The following is a 19,527-nucleotide window of genomic DNA, read 5'->3' on the forward strand; positions in this document are numbered from 1 at the left end:
TAGGAATCTGCTGGATAAGGGTTAATGTCTGCCATTTTTTGAGTCTTGTTCGATTGGGTCTAATCTAGTTTTTCCATCTCTGTCTTTCCATTCAGTTTTTCCATTAATAACTACTTCCACCCTCACATATACCCTTTTTTTCTTTTTTCTTTTTTTTAAAACATTTTTTTTAAACATTAAGAGTCAGTTCATAACCAAGGCAAGCAGTAAGTAATCCAGTAATCATCACCAGGCTTAGAAACCTCTGGTCAGAGGACTAATTTGCTGAAGGAAAGCCTCTTTCTTCCAGCTTTCTTTCTAGAGGTCAAAAGAGCACGCAGTCAGAAGGCTGAGGGGTGCCCTCATCACAGCCTGCACCTTCCTCAGGTGGCAGCGGAGGGGAAGGTGCTGGTCTCCTCTCTCTGGGGATCAGCAACAGGACATGAAGGAGATGGAATGAAGCTGCATCAGGGGAAGTTCAGGTTGGACATTAGGGAAAGGTTCTTCACTGAGAGGGTGGTCAGTCCCTGGGGCAGGTTCCCCAGGGAGGTGGCCAGGGCACCAAGCTGTCAGAGTATCTGCATGATGCTCTTAGTCATAGGGTTTAGTTTTTTCAGGTGACCCTGTGAGGAGAAGGGAGCTGGACTTAATGATCCTCATGGGTTCCTTCCAACTCGAGATATTCTGTGATTCTATGAACATATACAGTTTACCTGAACTCAACAAAATTTCTCTCTGGGCTACTTTCTCCAAGAATTAGTAAGAGTTCTTTATCACCCCACTTAGGTGCCATAGTTCAAGAAAATTCGCACAACCTGCACAACTTAAAAGTTCTTGAAGCTGCTAATAATGATAAAAGTGTATCAGTCATTGCTGTGCAAAGCTGTTCTCTCTAGACAATTCTATATTTTTAATTAAAGCTAAAAACATTTTCCCAGTTTGGATAATATTAAGTATACAGAGGAACAACACACTTGTGTTTAAGTATGGTTTCTTTCACTTTCAGAAATAAAAGATGTCATAAAACTTCTAAAGCAAGGTGGATTATATATATCCAAGACATTAGTTGTTACAATATGTTCAAAGTTCCCAAGTATTCAGAGGTGTTAGGCTAGCCCAGTTTCACAGGGACATGTAACAGGACAGTTAGTAAGTGTTGACAGAATACTACAGGACAAAAATAATTTCAGAGTGTATAGTTACAACCAGTCTGTCCTGTCCTCTAGCAGCATACACATTTACAAACACAGATCTCAAAAAGACAGAAAGAGTATGTGGTTTCGAAGCAAAGAAGCAGCAGAATCTACCGTAGCAACCTACCAATTCTACTTTACATTCACACCATATATACATAAATGCATACACACACACATATATACTTTTATATAAACCCAAAATAACAGGAAAACAGTCGTGGCAATGCCATATTCTTGGCTCTGAGGACAAAATCATAACAGCTTTCCTTCTTCCATCAACCGCAACTGTTCACACAGCACACTTTTCCTGTTGTGCTTCCACCAGTTGAGGAACACAGCCCATGTCTGAACAGCTAAGGCCTTACACCTTACAGAATCACAGAATGGCAGGGGTTGGAAGGGACCTCTGGAGATCATCTCATACAACCCCCCTGCTTGAGCAGGGACACCCAGAGCAGGGGGCACAGGACTGTGTCCAGGTGGGTTTTGAATGTCTCCAGGGAAGGGACTCCACAGCCTCCCTGGGCAGCCTGTCCCACTGCTCTGGCACCCGCGCAGGAAAGGAGTTCTTGTCTCATGTTTACGTGGAACTTCCTGTGTTCCACCTTGTGCCCATTGCCCCTGGTCCTGTCATTGGGCACCACTGAAAAGAGCCCAGCCCCATCATCCTGACACCCACCCTTTAGATATTTATAGGTATTTATGAAATCCCCCCTCAGTCTTCTCTTCCCCAGGCTGAACAAAGCCAAGTCTCTCAGCCTTTCCTCATAAGGGAGATGCTCCAGCCCACTGATCATCTTGGCAGCTCTCCGCTGGACTTGCTTGAGCAGTTCCCTGTCCTTCTTAAACTGGGTGGCCCAGAACTGGACACAGCACTCCAGATGTGGTCTCACTAGGGCAGAGTAGCTGTAAGCCTGCTGTCTGCCAGCACTCCAAGGTCCTTCTCAGCGGTGCCACTTTCCAGTAGTTCAGCCCCCAGCCTGTACTGGTGCCTGGGGTTGTTCCTCCCCAGGTGCAGGACCTTGCACATGCTTTCGTAGAGTTTCATCAGGTTTCCCTCGGCCCAGCTCTCCAGCCTGTCCAGGTCTCATTGGATGGCATCACAGCCTTCTGGTGTATCAGCCACTCCTCCCAGCTTGGTATCATCAGCAAACCTGCTGACGTTACACTCTATCCCATCATCCGGGTCATTGATGAATATATTAAACAGGACTGGACCCAGCACAGACCCCTGGGGAACACTGCTAGTGACAGGCCTCCATCCAGACTCTGCCCTGTTGATCACGACCCTCTGAGCTCTGTTGTTTAGCCAGTTCTCTGTCCACCTCACTGTCCACTCATCCAACCCACACTTCCTTAGCTTGTCTATGAGGATGCTATGGCAGACAGTGTCGAATGCCTTACTGAAGTCAAGATAGACAACATCCCCTGCTCTCCCTTCGTCGACCCAGCCAGTCACGCCATCACAGAAAGCTGTCAGGTTGGTTAAGCATGACCTCCCCTTGGTGAATCCATGTTGACTATTTCTGATAACCTTCTTGTCCTCTACATGCCTGGAGATGACCTGCAGGATGAACTGCTCCATCACCTTTCTGGGGTTGGAGGTGAGGCTGACTGGCCTATAGTTTCCCAGGTCCTCCTTCTCACCCTTTTTGAAGACTGGAGTGACATTTGCTTTCCTCCATTCCTCGGGCATCTCTCCTGTCCTCCATGACCTTTCAAAGATGATGGAGGGTGGCTCAGCAAGAACATTCACCAGCTACCTCAGCACTCGCAGGTGCATCCCATCGGGGCCCGTGGATTTGCGAGGATCCAGTTTGCATAGGTGATCTCTGACCCAGTCCTCCTCAACTGATGTCTTCCTTTCTCCAGATTTTTTTCTCTCTCTTCTGGGGGCTGAGATGCCTGAGAGCCAGTCTTAGCAGTATAGACTGAAGCAAAGGCATTCAGTAACTCTGCCTTCTCTGTATCCTGTGTCACCAGGGCCCCTTCTTTGTATCCCCAGTCTTCCTGTATCTGCTGATGTGTTTAAAGAAGCCCTTCTTGTTATCCTTGACATCCCTTGCCAGGTTTAGTTCCAAGTGGGCCTTGGCCTTCCTCATTGCATCTCTGCATACCCTGACAACATTCCTACATTCCTCCCAAGCAGACAGTCCTTTTTTCCACATACTGTGAACCTCCCTCTTCCATTTGAGTTTCTCTAGAAGTTATTTCCTCATCCCTGTGGGTCTCCTGGCTCCTCTGCCTGCCTTCCTTCTAGGGCTGCACCGATCTTGAGCTCAGAGGAAGTGGTCCTTGAATACTGTCCAGCTCTCTTGGACCCCCTGCCTTCCAGAGCCCTAACCCATGGGATTCCTCCAAGCAGGTCTCTGAAGAGGCCAAAGTTGGCCCTCTTGAAGTCCAAGGTTGCAATCCAGCTTGTTGCCCTGGTTCTACCATGCAGTACCCATAACTCCACCATCTCATGGTCACTGCAGCCAAGCCTACCCCCAACTCTCACATCCCCAACCAGCCCTTCCTTTACTAGAATAAGGTCGAGCAGCACACTTTGTCTTCTTGGCTTCTCCACCACTTGCATCAAAAAGTTGTCCTTCCCTTATTAGTAACAGTAGCCTTAAAAAAGGTAGTGCTAGGCACTGAAAGATCACAAATCCCACACAGATCCCTTCACCTGAGATCATTTTATCATACTGTAAAATTTTACCTAAAGTAACTCTATGGAGTGAAACGGGTTTTTGCTTCAACATAATTTATGTTAAGTGTCAGCCAGAAATAGTGTTTCTTCTTAAACATGGAAAATTTTCAGAAGAATACTGGATGCAACTTCATCTTTGTATGAAGGCCTGAGAATCTGAATTTTAAGATTTCCCAGCACAAAAAGAACAGTGAGAGGCAGCAAACCCCAAACCAGGCCATTCTCTTTCAAATATCTGGCAAAGACTTTACCTAAAGACATTCTAAGCAAAAACAAAATATAAGGCAAATTGAGGTCAGTGTTCTCTCAAATGATCAGACACCTAGTCTTTCACCAGTCTTCAGACCAGAGCACTTTGTGAGGTGTGGGGAGAAGACTAGCACAGCAGCTCCACAAACTACAAAATGCAGCTTGGGGGTTTAGCACCAGAGGAAATACAGTTGAGGAAGGGATGGACATGGGGCTCCTCAGAGGCTGCTGCAGCCACAAGCAAGGCACAGCCCCGCGGAGGCGAGGGCTTGCCCACTGCAGTGCGGAGGCAGCACCCCACCTTCCAGGCTCTCCAGTCCCTCCGGTGTTTGTCCTCAATTCCTGCCACCCCCTTCCTTGCAAACCAGCTCCCAACAGGAAGTATATAGGGTGTAAGACCAGAAAAACTCTTGGAAGCCACTAGAGGTGTCTTCTGCTCCTTCACACTTTTCATGGCAAAATCAGGTTGGGGAGGAAATAAATAAATAAATAACCCCACTAAAAATCTTCCAGGACCTCTTTTCCTCAGAGAAGTGGACATCACTTCCTTTTTATAACATTTGTAGCAGCTCCTATTTTACCAGCTTGGTATTAACAGCAACACCCCTTTTCCATCTCAACCACTGATCAGAAATGTCAAAACCAGATTTCACTGTAAATTTAAAGAAAGAGTGAATAACAATTTCTGTAAAAATAAGTCATTGCATATACATCTAGCTTTCAAAACAGACACTGCTAAAGTAAGCTGCAGCAGTGCCTGAAGCACAGGAAGAAAAAAAGATACCACTTCCTTCAGCAAATGAGTCAGCATACAACCATTTGGGGTTTTTGTTTTTATTCGGGGTTTTTTTTTGTTTTTCTTTTTTTTTACAAGATACATCTTGAAAGCTGGACATCTTCACTACTAAGGCCTGACCCACCTATGCACTTGACTCCTTATGAAGAAAGGAACTAAGAAATCAACACAGAATCACAGCTGGGCATTGAAACGAGGAAGCAAGGGCAGGACCAAGCAAGCAAAGGATCTTTAGAAGGGAACTTAACATATAGCCATTCTTCAGTCCCAAAACTGACAACATGGGAGGTGGTGTATTTCATTTAAAACATGAAGCACCATCTCCTCTACCCACAGGTATGATACGGTTAACTACCACAATACTTTAGGTATTATTAACACAGCCGTTCCTTAGCTGAAAAAACGTATCTGGCTGTGGACTATGCAGGAATAAATGTCAATACATATCCAACCAAAACATTAAGATTTCTTCTAGAAATCAAACCATTTCTGGAAGCAAACACAATTTTGCCTTCTAGGTTTTACTTCTTCGTTGTATTTGATCTGTTTGACAACTCTGTTATAACACAGGCAACAGCAAAAAAATCTGTGTATGTAAGCAGACAGCTTTTCACTACCTAAGGTGCCCTGGTAAACGGCACTTTTTTCTGGCCTTTTCCTTTTTTAAGTGCTTCAGTGGGACACAGGCACCTGCAGAATGAACACTATATGACTTGAAAAGGGGGAAATGTCTTTAGTAGGTTATTCTTTTAAAATATTCAAGCTAACAAAATCCAGAATATTGTGGGAGCTTATGACATTACTCCAATGCACACCCAGGTATTAGCTTTTCCCAGGCAGGTAAAGAGATGGAGAAAGCTGAAAAAGCAATATAGTGAAATACAGCATTTTTATAACTGCACCACATGAAATACTTGACGATTTACTGTGGGGTAGTAGCAGGATTTTTGTTAAAAATAAAAGGAATACTTATTGCTTTCCTCTCATACCATGGAAGCTATTTAGCATGTCTGTCTGAAGTTGATTAACTGCGCTATTTAAAGGGGGACAAAAAATTGGAACAAAAGGTCTCATTCCTCTATCCAAAGGTATACGGTTTCAAGATGATTTAACTCTTAAACAGTTGCACCTCTATGTCTTAGGTAACCCAAGTAAAAAAAAAAAGATCACCAATAAAGCTATATTTGATTTTAAATTATATGGTTTTCGCCTTAAAAAACCTCGCTGCCTTTCAGCACTCGTTTCATTTCGCTCACGGGCAAGACCTACTTCGCAGGGAGGCCGGCGAGCACGGTTTGATGGGGACAGCACCGGGACATGCCGAGGACTCTCCCCGGGGACTCCGGCACACACCACTCTGCAGCAGCCACGTGTGTCCGTTATAAAACAGTCCACATAGCAGTACAGCCTAACTGCCAGCCTCCGGGCCGCGCTGCCGAGCCCGCCCCGGTACCGGCCCGCCCGCCGCCCTGGACAGCGGACCAGGCGAGGCCAGCTATACCCTGCCGCCGGCGCCGCTCTGCCTTGCCTCCTCTCCCGCCCCGGCGGCGCCCCCGGCGAGGCGCGGCCCCTCAGCGCCTGCGCGCCGCTCCCCGCCCCAGCGGCAGGCCCCGCCGGCTGGCCCGCCTTCGCAGCAACCCCGGGCCGCCGCCAAAGCTGCAGCCACGCCGCGACGCCCTAGGCCGGGCCGGGCCGAGCGGGGCGGGGCGGGCCGACGGGCGGTGATGGAGGCGGCGGCGGCGGCGGCGGGGGGTGCCGAGGCGGGGGGTGCGGCTGCCGCGTTGTGGCCGCGGCTGGCGGCGCTGGGCCGGCGGCTGGCGGCGCCCGGGGGAGCGGGCGGCGACGGTGAGAGGCGGCGGGAGGGAGGGGACGGAACGGGGCCGAGGCCGGCCCAGCCTCCCCCCGGGCTGCTCCGCTCTCTCCGTCCTCTCCACAGGGCGGCGGGAGCGGGCCCGAGGCGCGGGGGCGGCCGCTGAGGGCCCCGCTTCCCCCGCCTCCTCAACAGGGAGAGGGGCCCCGGGCGCAGAGCGCTGGGGAGGCGCCGGCTGGAGCCTCCTGCATGGAGCGGGGCGGCGGCGGGCTGAATCGCGTAGCCACGCGTTAGCGAGTTGTGCGTTTGGTATATTACTTCTTTGCAAATGGAGCGTGCGAAGTTGGTTCTGAAACGTTAGACCGTAACTAGGAATGCCCTTAATTAGTCGGGAAGGGTGTGGTCTGACAGGACAGCGGGCCTGCTTAAAGGCCGTATTGTTCAGCCACTCTGTGTATACCGCAAGGATAGATAAAACCGTCTGAAGTGAAAAGGGAGAGTAAGCAGGGATCTTGCCGAGTGCTTTTCAGTGCTAAGAAGGCGTTGTGTTCTTTCAGATACCTTCCTAGCAAAGGGCTCTGCTACTCTGGGCAAATTGAAGGGCCTCTGTAACGAAGGGAAAGAACAACCTTCCGTGCTTTTGCAGCTCTTTACGCAGGTAGTATATACAAACCATTAAGAACTCCCTTTCAAGAAAGGCTGCTGTGTAGGGAATGGGAGAGGGTGGGATGTGCGAAAGGGCATGGCCGAGGGGTGTCTCCATTATGTGCTATGTGCAGTGAACATCCCTCAAGTGCGGGGCTGCTTTTGCCCGGCTAACTTGGAGTCGATAACAATTGTGCTGGTATTGTCAGAACAGAAGGGGTTTGAGTTTACATTCACTGTCAGTAATCTTGCAATACTTCTAGCTTTTTAAACTTTTTAACTTTTGAAAGTTTCGTAAACTAAATGTTAAAAATTACTTTAAAATTGCAACGTCTTATACACTGTAACAAGCTTGTATGTTACTGCCCACCACCATTCGATTATTTTGCTGGTGGCATTTTTACATTGTGTATCTTCATGTTTTCATAGGCTGTCCTAGACATTACATATTTTGAGGAAAATCAGCTTGTGGATGAAGATTTTCCAGAAGAATCTTCCTTGCAAAAAGTTAAAGAACTTATTTGTATTCTTTCAGAACCAGAAGGCCTAGTGAGGGAATGCAACATAAATGAAGAAGTGAGTACTAATATTATTCAGGCAGAGAATTAATTATTTCATTATTTAAAAATAAAAAATCTGAACCAGGACAGTAGTTTAGATTTTGTATTTTCAACTTCAAGACCTTTTGAAAAAATTTCAAGTCTTGTTTGTACTTAAATAGATATTCCTGAAAATACTTCTTCAAAGAACTTGTTGTGTGCCTCGAATTTTTCTTGCTGACATTTCATGATTCTTTGTGCTTTTGGCAGTTTAAATCCAAAGTATTAGGCTTGTGACTGTTGCTGTTAAGTTCAGCCTCTAAAGTTACAGACTTAATACAACACTTTATGTGTGAGTGTATATACAAAGTAGTTCAGATGGTTTACTTTTTGGGTTAGCCCAGTTTGTTGGATTCTGTTTCAGCCCATCAGTATCCTTGGTGCAGAGTTATTAGAATGTCTTTACTGGAGGAAAGGAGCCCTGCTTTACATGTATTGTCATACAGCAAAAGAAAGGAGTGAATGGCTACAAGCAAACATTGCCATATTTAAAAAGGTAAAGTTGATTTCAAAGTTCTATGAACATGTGCATAGAGTTTTAAAGTTTAACTCTCTGCTTTTAAAATACAGGTTTTTTTCTTTTTAACAGGGTTTGGGGAAATTCGTAGAAGTATTTCTGGCTACTGTTAAATTAATCAGAACTTATCTGAAAGGGTTTTTTTCCTTTTTTTAACTGTACTCAGTGTCTTAATGATGGAGTTCATTACTTGATGAAGATGCTTAGCTTTAGATGTCCTCTTCAGCGAAATGAAGACATCTCATTTCAAGATAAAGACACAGCTAGATTACTCAGTGAAGGTAAAAAAGGAAAACAAAACCCAAACCTCCAAAAACCTCACAACCTGCTGCTGTTAATAACTGCTTCACTTTATGAGATGGTTTGTTGTGTATTTTTGTTGTTTGACTTCTTTTGTATTCAAAAACTGTCACCTTTTAGGAAAAAAAAAAAGGTGAGATAAGTAGGCAGCAGTGCTCGCCCTTCCTCCCCCCTTCTTGTTGACTCCTGGATTTTAGGAGGTGGCACTGCTCATTTTCTCTATGTTTTTGAGCGCACTGGAGGAAAGTGAACTGAGGCAATGGGTGTTTTATGCACAGCATGAGTGTTTTACAACCACCCAGTAACCAGCTGACAAACGTTGGAAGAGCTAGTATGCCTGCAGAGGGTGCTAAATGCTCCCATGTTGGTCTTCATGTTCAGATCTAGGAGAATATGGATATGAACACAGAATTACGAACTTCACACAGGTAGAAAGTACGTGCAGAAATGGTTAGACTTGGCAAACTTATTGTCTCTGTCTCTGCTTTACATGGCTCTATGTCAGTTGCACTACTATAGTACATTTACACGAGGATCTGAGGCTGTGTCAGCGTGATGCAGGCAGAGTGAGGCAGCAGGGGGGGATTTGTAAGGTAAAATAACTGGTGCTGACATGATGTCCATGTGGTATGCACTCAAAACTATCCTGCTCTGACTACAGGGAGATGGAGCACCTTCTTAATTTCATCTGAAAGTGGCATTGCTCCAATTCAGCTCCACAATGCTAAGCCAAGTTCAGTAACCAATTTGTGGATGTATTTAGCAGGACTTTTTTTTCTTCCCCCAGTGATGATGGACACGTGGCTTTCTTTTTGAATACTAAAGCTTCTGCTGGTTAACCTGAGTTAAGATGATGCTCAAACAGCATCGTCTTTTAGGCTTAAATTGTGAGAGGCACAGGAGTACTCTAAAATAAATATGCATAATCAAGCCTGTGCTGAATGGATTGTAAAGAAATATGGAAATTCTGTAAGACAAACACAATTATGAGAATAACATGTATTAGGAAATCTTAAAGTTTTAGCATTATGGTGGGGCAAAACGGATAGTATAGTGAGCAAGGCCTTTATCCAGGTTCTCTTCTGGACAGTGTCATTCATCTCATGCTTAAAATTTGGGTTTTTTATGTACTTATTTAATAGGTTTATACTGCCTTTTTGGAATTTTTTTCCAGTGTTACTGAAGAAAAAAATAGAAGTTAACGAGCCATGTATTTGCTTATAGAAGAACAATGAAGTACTTAATCTAAATTATTTTTGCAGGTATATTTAGTGACACTCACTTACTGGCAATGATGTACAGTGGAGAAATGTGCTACTGGGGGCTGCGGCACTGTGGAGAAGGGAAGCAGGAAAGCCTTGAGATGACAGATTCAGTGTCTAACAGTGACCTGGGCCACAGATCACAGAGCATGTCGCTGGATTTCCGAGAAATGGGCAAAAACATATTAACGAAGTACGTGGCTATATGTGAGGGACCTTTAAAAGGCCAAGGGTGGAACACAACAACTGCGAAAGGAATGTTGTGTTACTTTGTGAAATCCCCCAAGTGAAACCGGCTGCTTTGGCCAAGCTTGTGTCTGAAGAGGGGCTGAGGGAGGTGGGCTTTGCTTCAGTGTGTGACCCTTCTTATAAAAATGTATACTTTTGTTGCATTAAAAACACGCATTCAGAGAACTACTGGAATACAGGTCCAAAGTCTGAACGGAGTATTTCTCGGGGGAAGACAAAAGAACGCACGACATGATCGAGTGTATGAGGGAGGTGTGGGGGGTGGAGCGGACCGTCCCTCCGTCCCGCCTCGGCCACTGGCGCAGGCGCGCTGGGTCCGGGGTGGGCGGCGGCGGGATTGCGGCCGGAGGAGCGGGGCAGTTTGGAGGCCGCCGTGAGGGATCGGTTGCGCGTTCTCCGGGAGCGATGGAGGCGGGGGAACCGCGAACGCGCGTTCGGTGTTCCCCCGCCTCCATCGCTCCCGGAGGACGCGGAGGAGGTGAGCGCCTTGCAGGCGCTGCCGGTGAGTGGGGGCGGCGGGAGCGGGGAGGGAAATGTCGCCATCCCGCCTCCCTTGCATCCCCACCCCCCGCTTCCTCAGTTACCCTTAAACCGCTGCTCTGGACGTTTTTCAGATCGACGTACAGCTGAAGATCATGTCCTTCCTCTCGCCCCAAGATCTGTGCCATTTGGGAAGCACGAGTTGTTATTGGAGGGTGGCTGTGCAAGATCCGTTGCTGTGGAGGTATTTTCTCCTGAGGGATCTCCCCTTTTGGACATCCGTTGATTGGAAATCGCTCCCAGATGTGGAGATTTTTAATAAAGCCTTTTCAGAGGTCAGCGACAATGCGCTGTACGATTACATGGCAGTGTGAGTATCTCCATATTCCCTTCCACGACTTACAGTCGCTCTACAGCAGTAATATTCAGCCCACAGGCATGTTTCATTTTTCCAGCGGTAAAGCTGTGCTGGAAGCTGCTACTTAAATTTTGATGTGCCTCGAAGCCATTGTTTATTTTGGAAATACAATTTCCTGTTTTAACAGTTTGGTTGGCTCTTTCTGTTTGGAATTCAACAAGGATGTAAGACATTAAAAATAAAACCCCAAAAGTCAAAGCTAACGTTATAAAAGGATTAAAACTCTTGTAAACTGCACGTCTCCTATGCCACAGGAAAACAGTCATCCCAGAAATTGTACATGCTGTTAATCTTGATAAAAATGGGTTCAGTACAATGACAAATGTTTTCATATTTTAATAAAAGTACTACAAAGTCTTCAAACTACAGCAAATTGAATGAATTTTTCTTTTTTTGCATCTTATCTGGAAGAACTAGGGGAAAACAAAACAGGTTTTTTTTAACGTACACAGACTAAAAAGTAGTAATGTTTTACCTCTGATGGTTAAAGGCCGTAAGACGAAGTCTGTGGTTTCAGCTAGTATAGTTGAAAAGCATAGCTACATTCATCATGTGTTTGGATGACTGAGAAGAACTCTTTTTAAGACAAGCAGATTATTCTGTGTTGGTCTTTTTTTAAACTTCATTCAATTCCTGTAACTAATTTGCAGTAATTTGCTTTTAAATTTGCAGTTAAATTTTCCAGAGGTGCTTTCATGAAATTTCCTTCATAAGTGCACTAACCTCTGTAGTCTCTGTGCCCTTCATCCTTGCTTTACAGATGGAAAGACACACCCAGATTTTGAAATGCAAAGTATCTACTGATTTTGAACATTGGCTTTCAATCTCTTTAAGCCCAGATACTTCAGAGCATCACCTATGTGGAACCACCTGACACTGATTGCCATTGTGTCTGTGAGCACTTAATGCTTTTGCTGATCTCCACTGAAGTGGCTCAGTTTGGGTGTAGAGGAGCACACTTTTAATGTTTCCTTGAAGTAATTTGTCCGGCAGCAGCCCACCATGACCACAGAAGCAAAGACTGAAGCTGCTTCTCTAGGATGTCTGTCGCTTCCATGGCTGTTACTTCTTTCCCTTGATTACCAAAGTCTTTACATGCCTTCTAGCTCCCGCATCAAATGAGCACATAAGCTTGCAGACACCACCAGTCTCCTTGCACAACATGCGTTCTCTGTGCCTACGGGGTAAATGGTCCTTTCCAGGTGGAGCTACCTGTTTCATAGTTGTTAAACACAAAAGTGATCTAATTAAGCATTGAAATGCACTCAAAAGTATATTATTTTTTTATACAGTATGTGACTCATTAGCTTTGATTTTATTTTACCAGTGTTGTGTGTTCAGCGAGGGTGGGGGAATTTGTAAATTTTTAAAATTTTGTTTTTTAAAGTAAACTGAAAGCTCTATTGGCAGAAGTGTACTACGGTCCAAAAAGTCAGTATTTGGACTTCAGAAGGACTGATGCCTTTACCTGCTTTGTACTGGTGCTTGAAACCATCAGTTTGTAACTTTATCATTTTTGACCTGTGCTTGAGTTGTACCAGTAACAAAGTGCGAGAAGTGTGGGACACAAATCAATTTATGTTGTTTGATTAATACCTCTTTAGTATTTTGTGTTTAATTTCTAGTTGCGTGTGTCTTACACAGATATAAAAAAAGCTGTCCTCAGGGTAGAAGAAGTTTGAAATCAAGCCGTCCCCGGTATGGGGCTGTGACTTCCTTTCTGCAATCACTGGTGACTCAGGCAGAACCTCGCTTCGCTATGTTTGGGCCGGGTTTGGAAGAGCTGGATGAGTCTTTAGTGCAAAAGATGATGACATGTCCAGAAATTCTGGTAGTAGCTGGCCTACCTCAGAGACAAATTCATGGTAATGCTGGGTTTGGGTTTTGGCTCTTCTTATTTTGTAAACAGAACACAGAAAACACTGGGGGAGAAAGAGGGAAAAGGGATGCTTTTTTTTTTTTTCACCCTTGAAACTCAATAGCCTAGTAGTAAAAAAAAAAAAAGATCTTTTCTCTCTATTCAGAAGGAGACATGCAGTGAACATGTGGTGTAAAATTACAGCTGCAGTGAATTTATGATTAAATTTGCACAACATCAGAGGATCATTTTGTTCCTTGCATGTCTATTTTGAGCTTAAATTCCATGTCACACCTGCTTCTGTAATGGATAAACGCAGACAGAACTTTATTTAGACACCACTTGCATTAAGTGGCTAAAAAACACACTTGTGTTTTTATCCAGGAAGTCAAGACTGATCCTTTATATGATTCAGTTTTGTGGTGTCAAATGCTGTAAATTTCATTTAAAAGAGTTAAAGGACCAGATGAATGATTTTTTCAATGTTCAAAAACATAGTTTTGAACATCTGTAATTTCACTTCAGTCCAAACCAGAGACAAAAATTTATGACTCTTTAACTGTTTATTTCAGCCAGCAGAATTGGAATAATTAAATTGTATTTATAGAAGGTGTGAAAATATAATTTCTTAGTGTTCTTTTTTCTTTCTTGTGTCCTTTTCAGTGCATAAACAGACTAGAGCCTTTGCTATGCCAGTTTTGGCTAATAAACGCAAGTCTAGCTCCTCCCTGACTTAGGTTTCTAGGCTTAAGTCTAAGTATCAGAAACATGGAAGTGCTTCCTTGTTTTCTTTTAATACTATTGAATTGTTTTTAATTAAATTAACTCCAGTCAATTACAGCATGTATAAAATGTCTTTGTGAAATAGTAAATATGCTACCCCTAACAGTGACAACTAGGCTTGGATATATCCATTTTATAGCATCACTAGACTTTTCAGCCTACTACTTAGTTGTATTCCGTTAACCAAATAGTTGTAAACGTGTATATTCTTTTTTTTTTTTTCCCATAGGAATTGGATCAGGAGTCAGTTTTCAGTTTAATAACAATCAAAAATTCAATATTCTGACATTGTATTCAACCACCAGGTAAGATTTGTTGTCTGCCAAAAAAAAAGGTAGTTTTCGAATTATTTCATGCTATTCCTCATATTTTTGCCATGTGATTTTTATGCATGCATCCACATATATGGATGTCCCTTATAAACTGAAGTTTCAATGCATGTCTTCACTTCTTCTTTCTTTTTCCAACGCTAAATTTTCACATGGAAATAATAGATGTTTTCCAAAACTTATACATAGGTATTTGTCATACACATCTGCTAACAGGTGCTTCTATTCCTCTTCGTACCTTGATTGATTCCCTTTTGAAACACTATAAACTTAACCTGGTGTGTATCTTCATACACATCTTGCAGATTGCTAACCATCTGTATGTGCACACTAGAAAAGAAAGGGGGTTGGGGGAAGATTAAACTATTTTGCTGGCTCAGGCCATTTTCCTGTCCCTTTCCTGTGCTGCTTAAACTCTCAGAATTGAGTTTCTGCATTCTTAATTAACCTGGATACTGAAATATTGAAATATCTTTCAGTGTGGAGAGGAGGAGAGCAAGGGCAGAGCAAGCTGTTTCTGAGAATAAGATGTTCTACCAAGAGAACAGCACAGTAGGGAATCAGCAAGCTGTGCACTACAGTGTAATAGCTCAAGTGAAAAAGGTGTGCGAAGTAGTTGATGGATTCATTTATGTTGCTAATGCAGAAGCTCATAAAAGTAAGGAGTTTATTTTATTTATTTATATTTTGTGAATGATTGGAATGTCATAAAAGATTGCAAAGAACATGGATTTTGATGTACTGCATATTCTGGTTCTTTAAAAAATGGTTCGTTAGTGCTATTTCTTAATGGCTTATCCAGCTGAAGAGGTCCCCTATCCTAGGCACTCTCCCTCATCAACCTGTGAGGGGTTACAGCCCCCTCCCTTGTTTATGGTGGATTCTAATATGGTTGATGTCTAAGCTACATGTGGGAAATGGTCTGGTTAAAAAAAAAAAAAAAACAAACCCCACAACAGCAACAGGAAGAACTCCCAGGGCATGGGTGGGAGAAGGATCCTGAAATGCATCAGTGTTGGTGTAAAAGCCTGGAAACACAACCTTTACCAGGAAGACTGCAGTAAAAGATACAATTAGTCCAGATCAGGATAGTCCTGTAAGAGGATAATCCAAATACCTATTGTGATGTTTGTCTTCACATTCATCAACTTTAAATGGAGGGAAAGGGTTAGCTCAGAAAAGAAGAGGGTAAAAAAGTATGAAGGCATATACTAAGGAGAAAATTATGGTCAGTAGGGTAGGGCTGCTGACTGTACAGCGTGTGGCCTTTTCTTAATGGCTTGTTGCAGTTTTGATCTCTGTGAGGTACTTGGAAAACACTCTGATGTTAAGGACCTGTAGAATCTATGGAGATCTTGAAATAACAGCTAAGTGTGACGTGAACGTCTGTGTGACATGCATGCAGATGATCCAGTGTTGTGATCAAGCAGAACTAGATGATTTAACCATGTCCCTTCTAACCTCTGTTTCCTCACCTCTGAAATCTTAAATATTTAAAGTAAAAAAACCCCAAAAGTTCTCCTTGGGATTTACATATATTGATACTCATGTATTGTTTCTTAGAGCATGATCGTCAAGAGGAACTGGCTCGTATTCTGGCAATGACAGATCCAGCCCTTGGGCCCTCAAACAGACCTCTGCTGGTTTTGTCTTGTGTCTCTCATGCCAATGTGAAAAGAATTCCGTGTGTTTACATGGCCCATCAGTTGCAACTAAATCTGCTACGTCAGCCCTGGATGGTACTTGCTTTTACACCTTCATTTTTTATTTCTGTGTGGCTTCAATTTAATTTAAGGCTTACAGTATTTCCAGAACTGTACCTACCTAAGCAAGTATGTAGCTTCCAACAGTAGTATGTGAGCTCTCTGCTTAAGAATTTAGTTTTTCTGGTCATCTAAGATGAAGCACTAGCCTATCTGAACACAGGGGGGCTAAGTGGCTAGCCCAGGAACCCATAAGAAACTTCAGATGGAGCCACAGTATAAGGAAGGACGAAATGCTCGTCTTGAAGGGAGTAAGGGAGCTTCAGTTAAACTAAATCTTAAATTCCTGAATCATGACCCAAGGCCTTGGACACAAGGTTAGATTTTGCTGCCATTTTCAGGAGACTGTTAACTGTCACTCGCTTGAAGTGATATATTGAGGCCTTGACAAATCAGTTTTTACCTTGCATGTGAAGTCCTGAACCAGTTCTTTCATGCTTGTCAAGCATAGAATGTATCAGTGTGGCTCAGCCACACACAATTTATTTTTGGTGACGTTGTGTGTCTGAAGAATAATACTTAATCAGAAAAAGCAAAATCCTGTTTTGAGATAGTTTCTTTGTTTTCTTAAGGAAAATGTTTACAGGCTTTTTAAAACATAAAATTTATAATAGCCACTTCATAATACATTAGAAAATCTGAGAATTAATAATATGCATTGAATTCTAAAGCTAGCGGCTTTTTTGCTTTAAGAGTTACAAGAAAAATTTTCAGGTAGATTCTCATCCATAAAGTAAGTATAATGTTCCAGAATAGCTGATGGAACAATTGAGATAATATTCACCTTCATACCAAGAATGCAAGGCTTTCCTAATGGGGCTTATAATTCATTTTGTAGAGAGTAGTGTTTTCTTTTTGTACCTTACTCTCAAGAAACCCCTTTTGCCTAAGGGACCTTTAAAACAGTGATAATAATCAGATTTCATATGAGTATTTCTGACTTTAAGGATAGACATGTAGTGATGCTAAAATGCTGTTAGATCCTGTTACCTGTTTTCTCTAATACATTAGCCTTTTTATTTTTGCAGGTGCAGGACACTGTAGCTGCAACTTTAGCTGGATTGCTAAATGGAATTGAGTGGCTCCTGGAAGAAGCAAGTTGTAAAAATGCGCAGTGATGGAGCTGCACATTATTTCACTGTATAGAGACTTCGATGTTCTGTAGTTCAGACGAAGTGAGAATCTTGTCCTGACAGAGCACTGGCAGAAGGGAAATTGAAAAGGCAGACCTGCATATATTTCACTGCATGTACCTTAATAATTAACGTTCTTCCAACTTTAGCCCTGAATTACAAGTGCAAGTAGGATTGCGTGGATTCCAGCAGCTGATGAAGATGTGATCTGGGGGGACAACTAGGTTGTTTTGGGTTTTTTCTTTCTTCCTTTCGAGCTGGGGCCTTTAGGGTGCAATCTTTTCTCAGTGTATCTGATAATCTAGTCTCTTCTGTAAATGTATGTAATGCTAGGTTAGTTTATCAGCACAGCCCTGTAGCACGCATCACACGTTCTGTAAGTATACTCAGTGGACATGTTGACAGTGATGATTCCTGACCAAAGAAAATATACTGTACATTGTACAGTAGCAGGTTGACGGAAAGACAGTATTTTTTTCAAAAGAGTAAATCCCCCTGTACTTTTTCCAGAAACAATGCTAGACAAGAAGTAGCACCTGAGGGAGAATTGTTGGCCCAGACCAAAATTCTTAGAAACAACCAACCAACCTACTGTGTATGAATTGGTTGTGTCTTGTGGTTGGTTAATAACTAAGATCACAAACAAAAGACTTCAGCATCTTCTGCGTTCTCTTGCTGTGAATTTACTAGCTAGAGCTGGACATCTCTGATGTCTTGAATAAATGTTAAATAGAATCATTAGTACTTGAGGACATTTATCAAATACTTAGGACCTGTCAGTTACTGAGATGTGGCCGTTTACCAATGTGAAGTGTACTTGACTGAAATTTTCTACACAGTTGCAAGTATTTTTATAAAAAGCAAAACAACATTTTAGAGCTGCAGTTGCGTTTTCCGTATTGATGTCATTTGGGATGGTCCTACACTCCCGCCTTCTTAATGTTTTTTAGCTATTGGATGAATGATCAGAAACTCCCCTTGGATTTCTTGCCTGTTCATGTGTTGGTTTTGTTCTGGGTATTTTGGGTTTTCTCCTCTCTTTCTCCATGGAAATGCAATAGTCTCACAATTTTTTCCTGGTGCCTGGATAAATTGCTACATGGTGCACATTCAGCTTTAACTGCCCTCAGTCTGGCGCATGTGTGTGGTGCGTAACACAGCTGTGCCAGAAACATGCCATTTGACAAGTTTTTTGTTTTTTAATGAGCTAGGATAGTCACACGAAGTGTTGTCTTTGGGTATAAGTGACTTCCCTGATTGTCAAATGATCTGTCTGTAGAGGGTTGAATGCAGCAACCTGTTGCTGTGTTTGCTACTACAAATAAGGTTTTTTAATGCAAGATCCTCATTCTGCTTTCTTCATGAGGAATAATTTATTTCTAAAAGATATTTACAGTCTTTCTCTGTGTGTTAAGCCACCCTGCATGTGTGCATGAATGCGCATGCACACGCACAGTTTGCAGTCATGCTGTCACAACCAATAACAAATTATTGTCATCACTAGTCATTAATGAACAATGTTACCTGTTTAACAGATACTAATTCACTGTCATTTTAGAAGATGGAGATAATGGAGGGGGTGTAATTTTTCTTAACCTAAAGAACATCGGTTATATTACAGATAGGATAACTTAGAGAATTAAGAATTACACATTTTAAGGATGCAGCCTAGGAAACAAGCTGGGAGCTAGAAGTCAGCACAGTCACAGAGCTCCGGCATGGCAGAAATTGCAGAGCTAGTGGTGGGGTGGCTTGCCTGACTGTTGCAGTGGATTAATACTGGCAGGGAAGGTGAGCGTGTGCGCTGTGCAGAGGCGCAGCTGAGGCACACAGAGGCACGCTACAGAAGAGGCAAGCAGCCTGTTGAGAGTTCAAATGCCAAATCGTTGCAGAGGTGCACTGCAGATTTCATTTAGCACTACCTTTTAAATTTCATCTAAAACACTTCCTACTGTTTAAATTGCTGAGTATGCTGAGTTGAAAAGCGTAGTAAGTCAGTTAAACTTGGGACTTAAATTGTTACAAATTCAAAATCAGTTGGATATGGAATACTGGTATGTCACTAAAATGTATTTTAAAACTTTTTAATACAAAAAATATTTTTTAAAATCTATTTTGTTTATCATAGTAATAAGGCGCAGAAACAAACTCTACAACTCACGGAGAGTTATAAAGCCGATACGTTTATTGCAGTGCTGGGTGCAAGGGGGATGGTTCCTCCTACCTTGCACACCACAAGTCATGGTGGGCAAAGCTTATATTGCTCAGTTCAATGTACATATGCATTAGATTTCCTGGAACTAATTACAATACTTGTGTCTTAGTTACCCATGCATTTTAAGTCCCTTCTTCCACATATGGTCATGAGTTGGCCCATCCAGTAATCTTGTCAGTGTATTGCAAGGTGTGCTGGTTTCAACGGGTGTTCTGACTCTTATCTAGATGGAGATGTCCTTAGTTCCTTTG

The 19,527-nt window shown here is 43.0% G+C and overlaps 2 protein-coding genes across 3 annotated transcripts; both read left to right on the plus strand.

The window, feature by feature from the left end:
- Window positions 1-6,379: 6,379 nt before the first annotated feature.
- Window positions 6,380-10,475, plus strand: RIMOC1 (RAB7A interacting MON1-CCZ1 complex subunit 1). Its single transcript, XM_064438006.1, has 6 exons — window positions 6,380-6,760; window positions 7,283-7,383; window positions 7,800-7,946; window positions 8,334-8,465; window positions 8,653-8,767; window positions 10,049-10,475. The coding sequence occupies exons 1-6, from the start codon at window positions 6,640-6,642 to the stop codon at window positions 10,336-10,338; spliced, it is 906 nt and encodes a 301-aa protein (XP_064294076.1). The 5' UTR covers window positions 6,380-6,639; the 3' UTR covers window positions 10,339-10,475.
- Window positions 10,104-18,450, plus strand: FBXO4 (F-box protein 4). 2 transcript variants are annotated; one of them, XM_064438003.1, is made up of 7 exons: window positions 10,104-10,241; window positions 10,912-11,147; window positions 12,840-13,060; window positions 14,066-14,141; window positions 14,645-14,823; window positions 15,729-15,904; window positions 16,957-18,450. In XM_064438003.1, the coding sequence occupies exons 2-7, from the start codon at window positions 10,933-10,935 to the stop codon at window positions 17,044-17,046; spliced, it is 957 nt and encodes a 318-aa protein (XP_064294073.1). In that variant the 5' UTR covers window positions 10,104-10,241; window positions 10,912-10,932; the 3' UTR covers window positions 17,047-18,450. The 2 variants fall into 2 exon arrangements, with proteins under 2 accessions (XP_064294073.1, XP_064294075.1); XM_064438005.1 differs by lacking the exon at window positions 10,104-10,241 and adding an exon at window positions 10,655-10,799.
- The last annotated feature ends 1,077 nt before the right edge of the window (window positions 18,451-19,527 follow it).

Source organism: Phalacrocorax carbo, chromosome Z (assembly GCF_963921805.1).
Source record: "Phalacrocorax carbo chromosome Z, bPhaCar2.1, whole genome shotgun sequence".
Classification (NCBI taxonomy): domain Eukaryota; kingdom Metazoa; phylum Chordata; class Aves; order Suliformes; family Phalacrocoracidae; genus Phalacrocorax; species Phalacrocorax carbo.

Bases quoted from the DNA above. Each gene is read 5' to 3' on its own strand.
- RIMOC1 (XM_064438006.1), top strand. From the start codon at position 6,640: ATGGAGGCGGCGGCGGCGGCGGCGGGGGGTGCCGAGGCGGGGGGTGCG. The intron at 6,761-7,282 runs GTGAGAGGCGGC...GTGTTCTTTCAG, and splicing joins CGGGGGAGCGGGCGGCGACG to ATACCTTCCTAGCAAAGGGC. The intron at 8,466-8,652 runs GTAAAGTTGATT...AACTGTACTCAG, and splicing joins ACATTGCCATATTTAAAAAG to TGTCTTAATGATGGAGTTCA.
- FBXO4 (XM_064438003.1), top strand. From the start codon at position 10,933: ATGTCCTTCCTCTCGCCCCAAGATCTGTGCCATTTGGGAAGCACGAGT. The intron at 13,061-14,065 runs GTAATGCTGGGT...TTTTTCCCATAG, and splicing joins ACCTCAGAGACAAATTCATG to GAATTGGATCAGGAGTCAGT. The intron at 14,142-14,644 runs GTAAGATTTGTT...AATATCTTTCAG, and splicing joins ACATTGTATTCAACCACCAG to TGTGGAGAGGAGGAGAGCAA.